The 17,794-nt window shown below is 45.9% G+C and overlaps 3 protein-coding genes across 3 annotated transcripts; 1 reads left to right on the top strand and 2 right to left on the bottom strand.

Annotated features, from left to right (window-relative positions):
• Positions 1 to 4,858: 4,858 nt before the first annotated feature.
• LOC102718545 (PI-PLC X domain-containing protein At5g67130-like) lies at positions 4,859 to 7,821 on the top strand. Its single transcript, XM_006653342.3, has 8 exons — positions 4,859 to 5,142; positions 5,217 to 5,339; positions 5,453 to 5,590; positions 6,126 to 6,224; positions 6,302 to 6,605; positions 6,688 to 6,911; positions 7,030 to 7,116; positions 7,269 to 7,821. The coding sequence occupies exons 1-8, from the start codon at positions 4,879 to 4,881 to the stop codon at positions 7,428 to 7,430; spliced, it is 1,401 nt and encodes a 466-aa protein (XP_006653405.2). The 5' UTR covers positions 4,859 to 4,878; the 3' UTR covers positions 7,431 to 7,821.
• Positions 7,692 to 10,509, bottom strand: LOC102711058 (40S ribosomal protein S10-1). Its single transcript, XM_006652231.3, has 5 exons — positions 10,403 to 10,509; positions 10,257 to 10,305; positions 9,520 to 9,802; positions 8,420 to 8,555; positions 7,692 to 7,989 (listed from the first exon to the last, which is right to left on the bottom strand). The coding sequence occupies exons 1-5, from the start codon at positions 10,403 to 10,405 to the stop codon at positions 7,909 to 7,911; spliced, it is 552 nt and encodes a 183-aa protein (XP_006652294.1). The 5' UTR covers positions 10,406 to 10,509; the 3' UTR covers positions 7,692 to 7,908.
• Positions 10,510 to 13,251: 2,742 nt separating this feature from the next.
• On the bottom strand, positions 13,252 to 17,353 carry LOC102718264 (probable serine/threonine-protein kinase At1g01540). Its single transcript, XM_040522957.1, has 7 exons — positions 15,982 to 17,353; positions 15,508 to 15,612; positions 15,289 to 15,411; positions 15,041 to 15,211; positions 14,828 to 14,957; positions 14,531 to 14,740; positions 13,252 to 13,861 (listed from the first exon to the last, which is right to left on the bottom strand). Exons 1-7 carry the CDS (start codon positions 16,644 to 16,646, stop codon positions 13,709 to 13,711), a joined length of 1,557 nt encoding a protein of 518 aa, XP_040378891.1. The 5' UTR covers positions 16,647 to 17,353; the 3' UTR covers positions 13,252 to 13,708.
• Between the last annotated feature and the right edge of the window lie 441 nt (positions 17,354 to 17,794).

Raw genomic sequence — 17,794 nt, 5'->3', positions numbered from 1 at the left:
AATGGTTGGAACTAGAAGCGAATCGACGCCTGAATGATAAGAAGCGGAGGGAAAAAAAAAGTAAAAGTAGAACAAAATCGTTGCTTGAGCGAAGTGCGCGGTTGTATGCTTGCGCAAGCCGTCGCAACCGCCGCCGCCGCCAGCCAACCCGTTCCAAAACCGCAGCGATCATCACGTGATGAGCTGAGCAGCCATCGGAGTTCCGGCGGCGACTTCCGCAGAAGAGAAGGCGTTGGGGAACCTGAAAGCCGGGGCCGCCAATGAAGGCTAAAAGAGAGCTCACCTGCCGCGATCGCCGCGGGGAGAAGCGGGAGCGCCGCCGCCAGCAGCAGCAGCGGCGGCGGCGGCGCGACGAGCCCGCGGCGCCGCATCCGTACGGCCCCTCCTCCTCCGACGTCCGTAGCAGCGGCAGCGGCAGCGTGAGCCGAGGTGCGGTGGTGGACGTGGCCGGTGGGATGCTTGGAGTGTCAAGTGTGCGGGGCAGCGTGGTGGAAAAGGGTGGCTTGTCGGGTGAGGGGAGGGGGACGGACGGCGAGGAATTCTGGAACGGGTGATATTCTTCTAGCCGCGACCGCGACGCCAACGCGATACGTCTCGCCGCGCACGCTGCTTGCTGCGGCTGCTGCGCTTTTCCGCTTTTTTTGCTCCGCCCGCGCGCGGCTTTGCGTTCCGGGTGGCCGGGCCGCCCGGGGTGCTCGCGGGTCGGGTCGGGGCGCCTTTCTTTCTCGCCTCGCCCCTCGCATGCCGCGCAGGTTGCGCTGCCGTGCATCGCGTCTCGCGGGCGCCGGCCGGACGGGGACGCGACGCCCCACGCACGGGTGGGTGTAGGTGGGGGTGGCGCATGCCACATGGCGTGGACCGCCCCGCCCGGCCAAACGCGTCCATCGCGCCGCGCACACCAAAAAAGATAAAACCAAACGGGCAACGGCGCGAGCGAGGGGCGACGTATCCGAGAGAGAGACCGTGAGACAGCGGGGCGCGCGGCTGCAGCGTACGTACTCCATACAGTACTATGCAGCAACGAACAGCACCGTGTGTGTGGTTGTGTGCGTAGTTTTTTTATTTTTCTCTTTTGGCTCGTCCACTTCACGGCCTTTTCGGCGGGACGCGATGCTCCTCGCGCCCGGGTCAACTATGTCCTGGCTACTCTCGCTGACGAGCGTGTGTCAATTGTCATTTGTGGCCGGTGATGCCAAACCAACGGCGAAGCACAGCGCTATTCTGACTTGGGAAACTGCACACACTTGCTCCTCTCTCTCTCTTATATAAGATATAAACATTTGTATTATTTAAAATTTTAACATAGTGTAAGCATTGCTGCAGTGTCAAATTATTTTATTGATTTTAAAACCATCAGATATCTATAAGGAAAATCAAATCAATTCAAAATACAAACATTTTGTGCTTAAACGACCTAGAGAATCTCTAAGAGCGAGCCAAAATCAATTGAGCAAGTTAAAATTGGTACTCCCTTCGCCTCATAACGTAAGATGTTTGATTTTTTTCTTACAATATTTAATCATTTGACTTATTCAAACAATTATGAAAATATCATTTATTTTGTTTGGGACTTACTTTATTATCAAAAGAGCTTTAAGCATGACTTATCATTTTTTTATATTTGTACTAAATTTTTCAATAACACGACGTTGCAACAAAAAAGATCAAATATCTTACATTATGAAACGGAGATAGTAGCGGTTATCAACCACAGGTGAAGATTGATTTTTAGACTCTTTTTTTTCAAAAATAAGTTTTGAGGGCAGATATTAGACACCTGTAGCAACTTAATCGGCTAAACATTTGTCAGGAAAACTGGTCACTGGCTCCCTGATCATCTCTGCTGCATCACTACTGCTAACCGTACCAAGTTAAAGGGGCATCCTAGGCGAACACCATGCTGTCGACGCAGGTGCAGCAAAACAGCAGATGACTGCAGTTGTTTTCGTTTCACAGGACCACCTCAGTGCACGCAGTACTAGTGTTCGTGGTATTTGTGCATTTTGACCTCTCTACTCCCCCCCTGCAATAATAACCTATGTATAATTAAGCAGCATGCAGACGAGTATCACCTGTCGTGGCGCCATTGTTGGTTTCTACCTGGGAAGTTTCTCACGGGCAACGCAGTTTCGCCACAAGCTACCAAAAGGCCATGGCGAGAGAGAAAAAAGAGAGCAATCAAAAGCTGTGCCGCACCAGGCAGAGACATGTCTGTTTCCTCTAAGAGAGCTCCACGAGCTATTTAAACTTACATATTTGTATGGTGATATATCTTATATTAATCTATCTTTTAAAAAAATTTAATAATTATTTAAATAAAATATAATAGACAAGTGTACATCCCCTCGAGGATTTATAATACTTTCTCCTCCAAATGCAACTTACAACAGAGGCCCTGATTAACATATCCTTCAGGGCTGTCTCGTCTCTATGCAAAAGCTGGCAAGCCCACGGGTTGACATTTTTGTATCCATCTTTGTATGCACTTTATTCTTTATGTGGGCTTTCATGTAAAGTTGGGCTTTCAGGCCTTTCATCTTAAGAAAAGAATGCATATTTCAAGGCTGTTTCTACCTCTGATTGCTTCATCCTGCATCATCTTCACTTGACCATGTATTGCTCCACATGTCTACAAATCCAATTTGTTCTAACCACAGTGCGTCAAGTATTAAACTTTTCTTGAGCACCAACTACCAAAGCAACCAAACCCACTACTGCACATGTGTGCGTATTCACAGTCAATGTATATTCGGACGATCCAGTCATAATACAGATCTGCAAATTGAGCACCGTTTTTTGGTCTAATGGGCAACCAACCACCGCAAGCATGTATTGCTTCTTGTTTAAGAGAAGACTATGGTGTGGCATGCATGTACTTGGTCATTTGGATTGGTGATTATTCTATCAACTAGCAAATAACTTTCTGATAAATAGGATAATTAGCTGCGGGAAGGTGGCACTAAGACACTGCAATATATAATCCAGTTGTGCTGGGGTGCCTGAGAATGAGATGGCCACATGGTGTATATACTAGAGAATTCCGTTTTAGATGATGAAATGCTAGAGAATTCTAGTTACATCTATATATTGCGAGACTCTACCAGGGTGAATATGTGCGTTCTGTCCCTGTATAGTCACATCATAATTTTGCTGTCTTACTATTTTATTTGTATACATATACTTGCAGGAAAATCTGACGATCATTTCTTTCGGTTCTGCAATCAGGAGGAAGGTCAGGCAAACGTTCTTCAGGTTCAGTTCTGAATGAACAGCTCCCGTTTCAGTGAGCCGATTCAGGCCAGCAGCGACTGAACGCGAGCTGCCTTTGTGAATTCAAACATAAATCAGAATTCAGAAAACGATCCAATGAAACAGCTCGTTTCAAGGCAAGGCAGTGTCAGATCAAGCCAGTACAGAAGCTTCCATTTCTCATTTGCAATCGGCAACTAACCGTCATGTATATTTGCAGCACATCCATCTCGATTCCCACCAATTATGAGCTGTCTGAACTTGTCGCTTAGTATTATTTTTTCTTAAGGAAGAGCGAAGTTAGTTGCCACCCTCAATTATAGTAGCTATACTTTCGCATGTGTTTGAGGAAAGTCTACCATTTATATGCCATCATCAACGATAAATAATTATCGAAATATATATATTTCTGAACGGAGGAAGTACTTAAACTACTAGCCGAATACATTCCACTAGTCTTTACTAGGAACTCTTGGTGTATTGTTGGCTGTGTACATCCAACTGGATGTAGAGGCTGGGTTCATCCCATTTTCTAAAAAGAGTAAATTTCATTTTGGACTACATATTTTAACCAAAGTTTCACATTGGACTAGGGTTATAGCAATCTTTTCACATAACAACATATATCTTTGCACTAGTTTCCAGGTTGGACTAGGGGTTTAGCACACCAGGAAAGAAATGAGTGAATTTCGTAGGAGTGATGCATTTTAGAAAAAACAACAGAAGTTGTATGCTTTTTTTCATTTTTTTTAGCATGAGGGGTATTTAATCAACTAGTTTTATTTATATTGTCCTCATACTCATTTTCCTCTTTGATACGGACCAACTTCAACCTTTTGAATGAGCACATACACATTATTTCTGATTTGTGTAAATTGTTAGCAAAAAAAATTATGTTCCACGATGAGATAAGAAAACATCATGCGATTCTTCAGATATTTATATTGATACAAAGACACAAGATGATGGGCTTAACTAGCTTTTCTCTCAGACATGTCATTTCCTTAACCCTAGTCCAAACTGCCAACAAGGGAAAAAAATATGAGGTGTTAAGTGAAAACATTGGTTTAGTTCTAGTCCAATGCGAAACTTTTGGTCGCAATACGTGGCCTAATATGAAATTTACTCTTTAAAAAAAAGTCTTTACTAGGAAGAAATTGCTAGCCCAATTCTTTTGCTTGGACCCCCGAGTCACATGCCGCAAAGCAAAACCAAGCCGTCTATTTAATCTTTTCATATCTGCTTATATTTATAAACAAAAGTTTAAATTTTTAACCTTAAATTTAAAATTAATTTTAGGAATTTTATCACCGAACTTTATTTTCTAATTTTGATTTTTGTTTTCATTTGCAAATATATCGTTTGGGTGAAAGCCAAACAATCTGATCTACGATGGCTTTGCCAGAATTCGAACTGTGCAGGCTCCTCGGCAGGGCGGGCGGCCAGGTGTGCCGGACCAACGCCAACGGTCACTGCCTCGACGTCCGTACCACCACCGGTCCCCCTCCTCCCTCCCTTCGTCGATCTATTCCTCCTCAAGTTGGCCATTGCAGCACCACCAACGACCAAGATGCGCGAGGCGGAAAGACGAGAGTGGAATGTGTGCTGCTGCGTGAACGTGGATGCCGTATGCCGTGTGCAGCTAGGGTGGGTGACGGCGACGCCACTACCTTAATTACGACGACACACAATCCACACGCACAAGAGCACACGGCCATCGTCGTGCTCGATACTTGGCTCGGCTGCTGCCTGCCTGCCCCGTTGCTTGCCGTCCACAGCAACCGAGAGCGAGTCGGTGAGATGGCGCCGCCGTCGCCGGTGGTGATGAGGGTTCTCGCCGTCGCGGCAGCGCTGCTGTTGTGCTCCCCCGCCGGCGTCGTGTCGGCGAGGAAGGTACGCGGGATTTGGGGGGTGTGGCTGTGGCTGTTGGGGACGGTGGGGGGCTGAGAGGCTGTGGGGCTGTGCAGGTGGGGGAGACGTGCGCGGCGGACCGGAACTGCGACGCCGGGCTGCACTGCGAGACGTGCGTGGCCGACGGCAACGTGCGACCGCGGTGCACCCGCGTCAACCCCGTCGACCCGCAGACCAAGGTGCGTGGGGCTCGCCGGGCCGCCGTCTCCGTCGTCTTGTTTTTTTAGGTGTTCCTTCTTCTTCTTCCTGCGCTCACCGAACTCCGGCGGCGACGGTGGGTGCGTGCGTGCAGGCGAGGGACCTGCCGTTCAACCGGTACGCGTGGCTGACGACGCACAACTCGTTCGCGCGGCTGGGGACGCGGTCGCGGACGGGGACGGCCATCACCACGCCGTGGAACCAGCAGGACACCATCACCGACCAGCTCAACGTAAGCCCCCCTCCTCCTCCACAGCTCCGGCCGCATCCTCATCCTCTCTCTCGGCACGCATCATCCTCATCCTCTCCTCATCCGCCGCGATATTCCTGACACGCCGGGGCCCACGCCCTCCCGCCACCGCCAGCCACGTCGGATTGGAGGGGCTCACGCCCCTCCCCGGAACCAATAATTCGACAGGGGAGGACGGGAGGTACGTGGTCCCCCGGACGCAACAGGTGTCGCGTGTCGCTCTCGCCGGGAGCTCTCGCGACTTCCCGCGCGGCCGCTCGCCGGCGCCGTCGCGCGGCTCCGCACGCGTGTCTGGCGCTCGGCGCAAGCGTGCCGGCCCCCACCTCGGCGACTTGCCACCCTCGTGGCGCAGGCACGGTCGGGTGGCACGTCCATTCTTGCCGTTCCGTGCCGTCTCGACCACCTCAGCGCAATATCTGAATAAACAAGACGGCACTGAATTTAACCTGTCAACAACGATCGAATGATGGGGAATTTTTTTTGTGTGTGTGTTTCATGGACACGTTTGTTCGTGCAGAATGGCGTGCGAGGACTGATGCTGGACATGTACGACTTCCGCAATGACATCTGGCTCTGCCACTCCTTCGGCGGCGTCTGCCAGAACTTCACCGCATTCGTACGAACAAAAAAGATCAAATCTTTTTTCTCTGTAGTTCGTAAAAACGATCACAGCGTTCGATCGATCGATGACAGGTGCCGGCGGTGGAGGTGCTGGGGGAGATCGAGCGGTTCCTGGCCCGGAACCCGTCGGAGGTGGTGACGGTGTTCGTGGAGGACTACGTGGAGTCGCCGATGGGGCTCACCCGCGTCCTCAACGCCTCCGGCCTGACCAGGTACCTGTTCCCGGCGTGGCGGATGCCCAAGAGCGGCGGCGACTGGCCGCGCCTCAGCGACATGGTCCGCGACAACCACCGCCTCCTCTTCTTCACCTCCAAGCCCGCCAAGGAGGCCTCCGAGGGCATCCCCTACGAGTGGCGCTACGTCCTCGAGAACCAGTGTACCTATCTATCCGCCATTGCCGCTCTCTGCCGCAGCTTCGCCTTCCTCTTTGACGACGGAGTGCGTGCGTGTGCGTGCAGATGGGACGAAGGGGATGATCAAGGGGAGGTGCCCGAACCGGGCCGAGTCGGCCGCCATGAACGACCTGTCGAGGTCGCTGGTGCTGGTGAACTACTTCCGGGACCTCCCCAACTTCCCGGTCGCCTGCAAGGACAACTCGGCGGAGCTGCTCGCCATGCTCACCGCCTGCCATGACCTCTCCGCGGACAGATGGGCCAACTTCATCGCCGTGGATTTCTACAAGGTCTGACCTCTCTCTCTCTCTCTCTTCTCTGCAAATCTGCATCATGAACTCGTCGCTAGGATTTTGAACTCTTAAGCCTGAACTGTTTTACAAATTACAACACCAACAAAAATTGCAGAGAAGTGATGGAGGTGGTGCAGCTGAAGCTACGGACAAGGCCAATGCGGGGCTCATCTGTGGATGCGACAGCATATCTGCTTGCACCGTAATGCCTCTCTTCGTAAACCTCTATACTACATTTGCACTGCAGCTCAGGTGTCAGCGTAGAAACAATCCGTTTTAGTGGATAATTCGACCTACAAAGCTTAGTGAGAATGACAAGAGATTTGAGATGGATGAGGTTCGTTTATTATGCAGGGCAACGGGACATGCACGCCCGCACGGCACGGCGGCGCGCCCAAAGGGATCTTCAACACGACATCGGACGCGACGGCGCTGCGGCCACCGCCGGCGAGGCTGCAATGGCAGCAGCTCATTCTTGTGCCATCGACGCTGGCTGCTCTAGTCTTGAGCCTATGAATCTACATGCCGGAAGAATCAAGCACCGCTGTTTTCTTTGCCCAAATCTTCTTGTAAATAGATCCTGATTTACTCTGTACATCAAACATTTGCATAGATTGGTTGGTCCTACATGGCAATCTAATAAGATTTTTTTACCATAGAACAAGGCAAGCAAACTGTCCATAAAACCTAATCTACTAATTCGAGAAATTAGCACGGCGACATACAAACACAATACGATTTCACGCGGCCAACATGCACAAAGTTCTATTTTTCTTCCAGAAGCAAAAGGTAATTTCTGCCGACATGTCGAAAGCATTAACATGGAACTTAAGCGTTTGCAAAAACTATTATACTGGGAAGGTATCAAGATAGCATATTTTGGCATATGTCAACAGCGGTCGATCCTGAAAACAGCATTGCTACATAATATTACTGTCCTTCAAAATTAAACGCCTCATGCGAAGAAAACATCATATCCAAACTAAGGGGAGGTTCACTCCATTGAGGAAGAGGTTGGGCCAGCGCCAAAGCCCCCGCCACCACCACGGCCAAAGCCAGGTCTACCACCAGAGCTCTGCAAAAATTTTAAGGCGGAAAATATAAGCCAAACTTCATAATGTTATCAAAATCGACTAATATCAGAACATGGAAGTTAAAATGTCATTTTGAAACGAGGAGGATATGAAATAATTTGTCACAGGTCCTTTGCAAGTAAAATACAAGATTGTCCAGAACTTTCACACCAGAGAAAAATATAAACTTGAGCTGAATCCGACCAAATTGTCTGTAACTACATTAGTTTTTCTTTCTGGCCAAAAAAAGAAGACATGAATGAAGTACACAAATGCTTAGGAATCCATGTGTGGTACACAATTATGAATAAAAAGAACTTCTAAGTTAATAATAATCTAAGTATAATGCATTTTGTTTGTGTTGTTTCCCATGTAATAATCCTACACACATGATTAAACAATATTCAAGCACGTTCAAGGAAAGTTCATTACCCTGAAGGATGGCTGAAACTCAGCAGGAGCTCCACCCTTCTCACCACCAAAGTCACCAGGAGCACCACGAGGGCCACCGCGGTACCCATCCCTGTCACCAAACCTTGGCCTGTCCCCTTCAAAGCGAGGTGGGCCCCTACACACATTGCAAAAAGAGAACCGTTACAGAGTACCACATTTACTGTCTTCTTTACAAATAAGCCTGAACAGCACCATACAAGCAAGAGGTGCAACAGAAAGCAAGATCAAATGAACAATTCATGGAAATTCCACAAGCTTCACCCTAAAGCAGAAGCTCTGCTGTTAGTTTAAAATGATTGAAATCTATCCTTTGCAATCCAAGGACAACATACTTTCTTGATGGAAAAATTTGTGTAATATACTTAAATTGCCATGCTAAAAAGTTCCACTGCTCTGCCTACAGAATCTGAAACTGATTACTCCCATCCCATGAGCAGATTCCTAACAAAGACAACCTCAATTTCGTACTGTCAATGTTAGAATCTACTCCCTTTGGTCTTTTTAATCGACACAATTGACTTTTAGATCTAAGTTTGACACTTTGTCTTGTTCATATTTTTTGTGCAAATATGCAAAATTATAAATCATGCTTAAATTTACTACAGTAATAAATCAAATTATAGGCAAACAATTAATAATTATACAATTTTTTGAATAAGACAAATGGTCAAACATAGATCCAAAAGTCAACTGCGCCAATTAAAAAAAAGCAAAGGGAGTAATACTGAAATTTAATTTATATTGTTAGAATCTAATACCCAAAGAAAATCAGACAAATAATCATGAATTTCTCCTTCCCATTTAAAGATTTCTAACAGATACAACCTCCATTTCATATTATAAGACATTTTTGACTTTTTCCTAAAAGAGACTTATGTTTGACTTAGAAAAAAGTCAAAACATCTTACAATACAAAACGCAGGAAGTAAATCTAGTACAGGGATGACTTTCTCTTCCCATTCAAATCATCTTTGTAGGAACAAAGGTACTTACTACCCATCTTAAAAGCTACTATACCATGTTTACTAAGGACATCATAGTATATGTAATTTGGATGAACTTCGGGAACATATATATACCTTGGGCGGTCACCAGGTGGGCCAGAACCAAATGGGCGGCCAGGTGGCCTGGCAGATTTCTTGAGCGTGGCAGGCACAATCTCAGATGGCAGGTTAAGGTAGTTGCGCAAGTGCTCGATGCCGTCGTTGGTGAGGTACCAGTAGTAGTACTGCCAGGAGAAGGTCTCCCTGACATACTCCTTGGACTTGAAGCTCTGCATGAGCTTGATCACCTGCAGGTTCGGCACATCGATCTGAGGGTGCTTTGCCAGGTTGTAGTCCTTCTTGGCATACAGCACCCCCTCTGCAACAACAGATGCACCAAGTTAGAGAGGGAGCCTACAATCACTTCCATGTCAGAGGTTGGCATGAAAAAACTATACCGTAACATATACTAACAGCAATACCCTTTTTCTTGATATTTTTTTCATACACAGAATTTCACAACTCACCAGAACCGAAACAAACAATTTTAGTTTATATTCAAGGGTGCACAAATTTCGCTAGTATATATATATATACAACAGCATAACCCACAATTTATCAGGTTCCTAGAACGAAAAATTTCACTGGGCATATCAAATCCTACATGCATACCAATCATATGATTTCAACGAGATAGAACTGTTCCTGCACTAAGAACCGCGTTCCTGGCCTATATCAATACGAATCTCTTCGTTTTGCAAAACACGGCAGCCTCTACTAGACCTACCACTACGACGTACAAGGGAGCAGGGACCAAGAAACCACTGACTGACCTTGGAAGAGGTACTTGCAGATCTCATTGCGGTTCTTCTTCGGGATAATCTGTTGCAACACGAAGAGAACGCGAGCAAGAGATTAGCACCAGCACCAGCACCAGCACGGAAGGGCACGCGAGGCGCGAAGGGATTCGTTTGCTTACCATGGCGGGCGCCGGGTGGCGAGCTCCAAGCGTAGGATCGCCTGGAGGCACGGAGGAGGAGACAGCGGCGGCGGCGGCGCGAGGGAGAGAAAACGAAGAACCCTAGCGGCTCGAGAAGGGCAAGCTTTTATATAGTCGCTGCGAGTGTAGGGTTAAGAGAGAGGAGGCAGGGTGGAGTGGATGGGCTGGGCTAGGCTGGGTTTTTTCGGCCCAATTAGTTGGGCTGAAGAAATGGGCTTTGCAACTGAGACTATGGCCTGGGCCTGTTTGTGCGGCCGTCTTTGGGCTTGGTGGTTACCGATTTGTTGGGCCTTATCTAAAGGTCTATTAAAATTGAGATTGGTATACATGTTTTTTTTTTATCTGAGATTGGTATACATGTGAACGATGGTCTTGTTATTTGAGCTCAGTTTTGAATTTTTGGCATTTCTTGATTTTGTATTTTTTTTACTCGTACGATTATCAATATCCTAAAATGATGGAATTTGTGAAAAGAAAATTGTATATAAAATCTTCTTGGAATACTTTTCTTCAATAAAATTCCAAACTTGTAAAAGTTATCTCTTTATTATATACTTGGATAGCTATTAAGAATCAAATAATCGAAGACGCATAATCGAAGACGATGAGTGGTTTCAACTGTCTCAAACTGTAGCCTTGATTATATAATTGATTTAGAGGTTCTTCTTCTTTTTTTTTTACCTTTGCCATTTGTACCGCTTGGAGTGAAACAGTATAGAAGTCCTGATTTTAAATTATTTTAGTTGCTTCGATCAAATGTTTTCAACTTACATAAAAGACCTTGCTTGCGATTAGCACCGTAGACCCGTACCACGAGTCCACGACGTTACCCAGAGCAAGCCAGGTCCACCGACAAGTGTTCAACCGGCTCAGGACAAGAAAATTTCTTGCCAAAAAAAAAGAGAGAGAGAGAGAGAAACTTCAGCGATGGCTTGAAATACAACTCAGAGATCGAAAACCAACCACTGTTTTTCAATGACTACTATTGAAACAGTTAACAAAATTAGAGGTTCAGAGTAGTTTTTGCATACATGACACAGCATTGAAGTGGTCCATACAAGTCTAAAACAGTTATTTAACTTTACAAATGATTCCCCCTGCTTCCAAATATAGCAATGTAGTAACTAGATTAGATGCAAACTTCCTTTCAAAAAAAATCCTTTCAAAAAAAAAGATTAGATGCAAACTAGTATGCAGAAACCCTAGAGTGATCATTTGCCTTTTTGAGAAAAAAAATACAGATGATATATTTGGGAAAATAAGTTGTTGATAAATCTTTTATATGCATGATCCTAGTAATATAAAAGCGAATGCTAAAAATAAATTACAATGAAAACCATAAATCAACTCTAAATTTAATGTTAAAAATTAAAAGTTAGCTTATAAGTATAAGCCGAAGAGAAAAAGATGAGATTGCTATTTGTACTAAGAATTATTCATAGCTTATATAAATTTTGTGCAAGCGAAATAAAGGATAAGTAGTTTGTAAAACCAGTGTCTAAAACTAAAACAAAGTGCATACTCACTTCGAAGAAATTTCATGAAAAATTTCAAAGTAATTGAGCTATATGCTATAAAATACCAGTAAAATCCCCATGTTTCAAAGAAACCCTAAAACCATTCTTTTTTCACACGAAGGCTCAACTTACTAGATCAGCCTAATATTTTCGCTTATGCTTATAAACCAAATTTTAAATTTTAAATCTTAAAGTATGAGTTAATTTTAATGTTCTTTTATTGCATTGTATTTTTCAGCTTTTGTGTTTAGATCGCTAAGAATATATATGTACACCCCCATAAAAGTTTTAGTCAATTTTTTTTAATCATCGAGATGTTTTTCTCGTGCTTAATTATAGCGAAACGATGGGACTGAATGAATGCAATGCAACCCGTCCTATACGCTCCCCTTTGTCGCGAGCTGGAGAGCAAATATGACAGAGCGACCTGGATGGCTGGACATGGACAACAAATCGTCGGCGCCGGCCGGCGGCCAAACGAGGGAAAGCATCCGTCACGGACGGTACGGCCACGGCCACCGGAGGTTTAGGCGAAGCTGAGCTTTCGCTAGCCACCAGCCCACCATCCATCCATGTCCTTTTCCTCCAGAGGAAGACACACGACGTCGTCCTGTCAGCCTGTCCATCTATCAACGTAGCCTGGTCCGTTTGTTGGTCGCTCTCACTCTGGTCACATCCACTAATCTGGATTGCTCTTGCTACCACCGCTAAGAGCGGGTACATTAGCAGACTATAAACCAGCTATAAACATATTTTAAAAAGATAAGAGAAAAACAGTAAGCTACATATTTATAGTCAGCTACATCATAGGCTTCAAGACGTAATGTGCGTATAACAGATAGGACATAGTAGTAGTTGTTAGCTATTGTATGAACTGGCTATTAGATTGACTATAGATGAATTAGAGCTTAGAGCCTGTAGTTGGCTATACTACTGAACTTGCTCAAATACCTCAGATGCCATGTGTTATTCAGGCAGGCAGGCACTGTGTGTTTTTGCTGCTGCTGCTGGTGGTGGGAGCTGGAGCTGGCTGGCAATCTGGAGTCTGGAGAAGATCTGAGTAGGGTGCAATCAGTGGGTACTTAGATTAGTTTGCTGGCTTATCAAGTTTTTGCTGAATAATGGGATGTGTGATTGTGTGTGTGTGCGCTAGCAGTGGCCAAAGGTAGGTCAGTCAGGCACCATCATATGACAGCCAACCTTTCCTTTTCTTCTCCAGGTTGATGAACCAGCAAATTCAGCTACTGTAGTAGTGCTCATTTCATTCGTGAAGTGCAGTATCTGCCAATCTGTTTCATGTGGAATAAATGTGGGCACACACCTGAGGATTCAGTCTGGGATGTTGAATTATCACACATTTTAGGTGACAAGTATGAATCTGAAAGTAGCAGAATCTGACCAACTGTATGGTGAGCAGATGGAACAAATAGGCATCTGGGCTGCAGCTACAGGAAAGGTTTTATCTAAGCACTGCTCAACTTTACCTCAGAGTAACATGAATTTGTCATACAAGAATTACCTCTTACATAAATATAACCAAATAAACCAACCAAAAAATTGCTATGGCTAACATACTAATCGAACAATATACAGATGCTCTGACGATCTCGGTGCATTCCATGGTTCTACACCCAACCTAACTAACCAGTAACCAGTAGCAAATGAGATGTTTGCAGGTTTGCAGCGTTCAGTTTCTTGACCAGGCGTGAGAATTTAGAAAAAAAAAACCATCTTACTGAATTCAGAAGAATCACCATTCTGCTGATAGCTAAGCTGCTTGATTTCTCCACTTGAAAGGTTCTTCTTTCGGTTCACCTTTCGGTGTTTCTTTTGGCGTATTGTTCCCACTACTATCACCAGGTTCACCTGGCGGCATTTCTCCCGATTTTGCTTGACTTGGAGCTTTGCCACCTCGACGTTCCTGGCCAAAAAAAAAAACCCATCAAGGTATAATTATAATTTACAAGATTTTCATGTTGTAATAATGATTTATAACGCTGTTGAGCTCCAACAGAACATCTATCTCAAATAGATGTCATCCATATTAGGAGAGAGACTCTATAGTTAGATATTCTCTCTCCAATCCTCCAAATAGATATAGAGGATGTCATATATAGATGATCTGCTGGAGTACAAAGGGATATGAAGGACGAAAGTGTTTTAGATGATCATCCAAATAAAAATATTTTCTCCTGCTCTATTAATAAAATAATATACGAAAGGCTAAGCTCCTGCCTTTTGTTAAAAAATATTATAAAAAGTGGAATTTAAGCAAACTATAAAGTTTTGGTTGTTTCTTAAAGACATGGAACAAAGGCATATTCATATGCACGATTTATAGGAAGAATGATAGGGCATCTTAATAGTGGGGAGAACCATTATTCATTGTCCAAGGAAAAACAATGACCCATAAAGCCATGTGAACAATACTCAACATGCGCACTATATGATGCCATTTTTTCTTTGGAAATAACTGTGCAAGAATTAGGGGTCACAAAAGCATTGCAAATGATGTCCATGATTTTCATTATTAGAAAAACTATGGGTACTGAATATAAGATAAGAAAAGACACATGCCACATTAACTTACATCTCTGTAGGGGAAGTCATCAACTTCAAGCATGTGAATGACATGCCCAATCTTTGGCCTCTTACGAGCTTCTGGGTCTACACATCGCAGAGCTACTAATAAAGCCTTCTTCAATGCCCTAGAAGTAGGTTTCCCAGTCATCTTTGGATCCAAAACCCCTTCAGAATTTCGGTTGCTCACCATTGTCTTGAGCCATTCAACAAGATTAACCTGAAAGGATTAATGTATTGATTCCGTAGCTGCATTTGACAAGTTCTTAATTTAGCATTGGTATAACGAGGCTAAACCATTACTAACCTCTCCAGGTGGCCTGTTGTAATCCACAGGTACCCGACCAGAAATTATTTCCATTATAAGAATTCCAAAACTATAGACATCACTAGTTTCATTCAACATGCCAGTACCTGCATACTCTGGAGCAACGTACCTGCAAAATAACATCATAAGCACGATGTCCATTTTTGTCTCATACAACTATGATATTATAAGAAGAGGGTACTCATTTCTAACCCAAATGTTCCCATAACTCTGGTCGTTACATAACTCCTCTCTGAGCCCAAAAGCTTTGCTAGCCCAAAATCAGAAAGCTTAGCATTCCAGGTCTTGTCAAGGAGGATGTTACTCGACTTTACATCACGATGAACCACCTTTGGCTCAAGTCCCTCATGCAAATACATTAAGCTGCACAAATATAAATAGTGTTACCAATATGTCTACACTCCTATAGTCTACAGCAGTGAACAGAAAAAAATGCATACCCTTTTGCTGTTCCTAGTATAATCTTCATTCTCATATCCCACGTAAGAGGGCTTACAGGACCAACATCACCATGGAGCCATTGCTCTAAGTTTCCATTATTGACATATTCATACACAAGCATCCTGAAATAGATTCACAAGAAAATGTTGTATATTGCAAGCTACTATTCATAGAATTCATTGATTTCAATAAAGCACTGACGCTACGCAAGAAGGTACCTTTGGTTGCCCTCGGCGCAGTATCCCAGCAGCCGAACCAGGTTCTTGTGCCGCACCCGCCCAATTGCTTCCACCTCAACCTTGAATTCCCTCTCTGCCTGCCCCCTAACAAAGCAAGCATCAAACTTTACTAAATTTGGCAACAGCAGAGAACACTAGCACCAACACATGTTGCACACGACATATATTTCCGCCTCTAAATCGACATCTTCCATACAATGCATATGCGAACCATAAGAAAATGTTTCAGTGTGCGGAACACAACATGATCGTTTCAACCAAGTTCTTGCACAATGTCACCATCCGGATGTCAACATCAGTACATCACCATTGAGTAATGCTTATGCCCTCACGAAAGTATGAATCTTCCTTAGCCTTAAACCTAAGCATTCTAAAAAGGAGACCCGATTGGACACGCGTTCTTCTTCATTTGGCTATATGCTTTTGTTCATGGGAAGCATTGGTAGGTGTTACCTGTTGTTGAGCAGGTTTTTGACGGCGACCTGCGTGCCGTCCTCGAGCACGCCGTGGTACACGATGCCGTAGCCGCCCTCGCCGATCACCTTCTCGTCGGCGAACATGGCCGTGGCGTCCTCCAGCTCCTTGAGCGTGTACCAGTGGCCCCACCCAAGGTGGGACACCTCCGGCACGTTGGGCTCCGCCCCGCCGCCGCCGCCGCCCCCGCCGCGGCTCTCCCCGCTGCCTCCGCGCGACGAGGGGCCGCCCCCGCTCCGCTGGTGGTGGTGGTGGGGCGGCGGCGGCTGCTCCGGGAACGTGATGCGGTGCTCCTTGCCGGTCTCGATCTGGATGGAGTCCGGCGGCGGCGCCTGGATTACCTGCGCGGGCTGCGCCTTGGGCGCGGCGGCGGCGCCGCCCCGGGAGGGCACCTCCTGGATGTCCTTGGGCGGCTTGCTCGGGTGCTTGGGGTGGCGAGCATTGGGCGCGACGGTGGTGAGGTGGAGCACGGGGGTGGCCACCGGAACCCCGCGCCGGCGTCGGCGGCGGCGGGAGGCGAGGAGGCACAGCAACGAGAGTAGCACGAGGAGGAGCACGAAGGCGGCGCCGACGCCGATGCCGACGAGCTCCCACAGGTGGAGCCCGAACACCACCGTGCTCTGCGACAGCTCCGAGTCCGACATGGACGCGAGGGAGCTCCTCGCCTCTCGCCTCAACCAAGAAACGGCGGATCTCCGGCGAGCTCCCAACCAGAATTGTCCACCTAAAAATCAGATTTTTTTTTTTTTTGCTCCCAAAGCCACTTCTCCCCGTGAAACCGAGCACAAAAATGCTGGAATTTTCCCAACGAAAAAAAAAAGGGCAATCAAACTGGCCAAGACTGGATTTTTTAGTGGGAAAGGCTGGAACTTTGGGTGGAGGAGGAGAGGAGCAGAGCCGGATTTATGACAGTATGGAGTGATGAAAAGTTGGGATTTAGGAGGACGAATTGGGCCCAAAAGATTGGATATTGGGAACAAACAATGTGGGGGTAAAGATTGGACTGTCTTGGAGGTGAAAAATGGGGAAAAGGTGGTGCTTAATCTGGTCCTCCTAATACAAAACCTGGATTTTTGGTGGGGATGGAGAATAAAGAAAGGAAGGAGGTGTGGTGTTGTGTGTGTGGGTGGTTGGTGGTGGTAGTAGTGTGTGTGAGTGTGATCTTTAGAGGAGCACAAGCAACAAATCAAGGGGAGAAATGAGGAATCAATCAGAAATGTAGTGGAAGTAGAGGAGAAGGATGCATGCAATTATTAGATGGAGCAGTACAACTCCTGCAAAAAGTGAGGGTGAGTGTAGGCAGCACAGCAGCAGCAGTGTGTGTACCTGCACTGTGGTGTCTCCCAACTCTTTTGTATGATGGATGAGATCATGAGAGTGGAATGGGAATAGAGGGAGATGCTTGTGGCAAGGGAGCGGTGAGTGACAGGGTGTAGTCTGTGAGGGCATTTGTCACGATGAATCTAAACAATTTATCCGTAGAATTTCTTTTATTTATTAAGGACGGAGGTAGCAGCTGGCTTGCAATTTGCAGTTTCTGCATGCGGGGGAGAATCGGATTTGGAGTGGAGGCAGGGAAGGGAAGTCAAGACTCCTTTGTCAGTGAAATAAACAAGGAGGTAAACAAACCCAAGTCAGAAGAAAAGCATGGAGAACTGATAGGAGGATATTTTTGAGGGGGGATGGGAGGAGGGATGCAGAAGAGAGTGAGCTCTGGGGGCGTTCGCACCTTCCAATCTTAGCTAATTTTTTCTCCGTAGTGTTTAAACGGGTAAACGATGTATTTTTATTA

The sequence above is a fragment of the Oryza brachyantha genome, chromosome 4 (assembly GCF_000231095.2).
Source record: "Oryza brachyantha chromosome 4, ObraRS2, whole genome shotgun sequence".
Lineage (NCBI taxonomy): Eukaryota > Viridiplantae > Streptophyta > Magnoliopsida > Poales > Poaceae > Oryza > Oryza brachyantha.
Note: the sequence above shows the minus strand (reverse complement) of the source record. Positions and strands in the feature narration are given on the sequence as shown.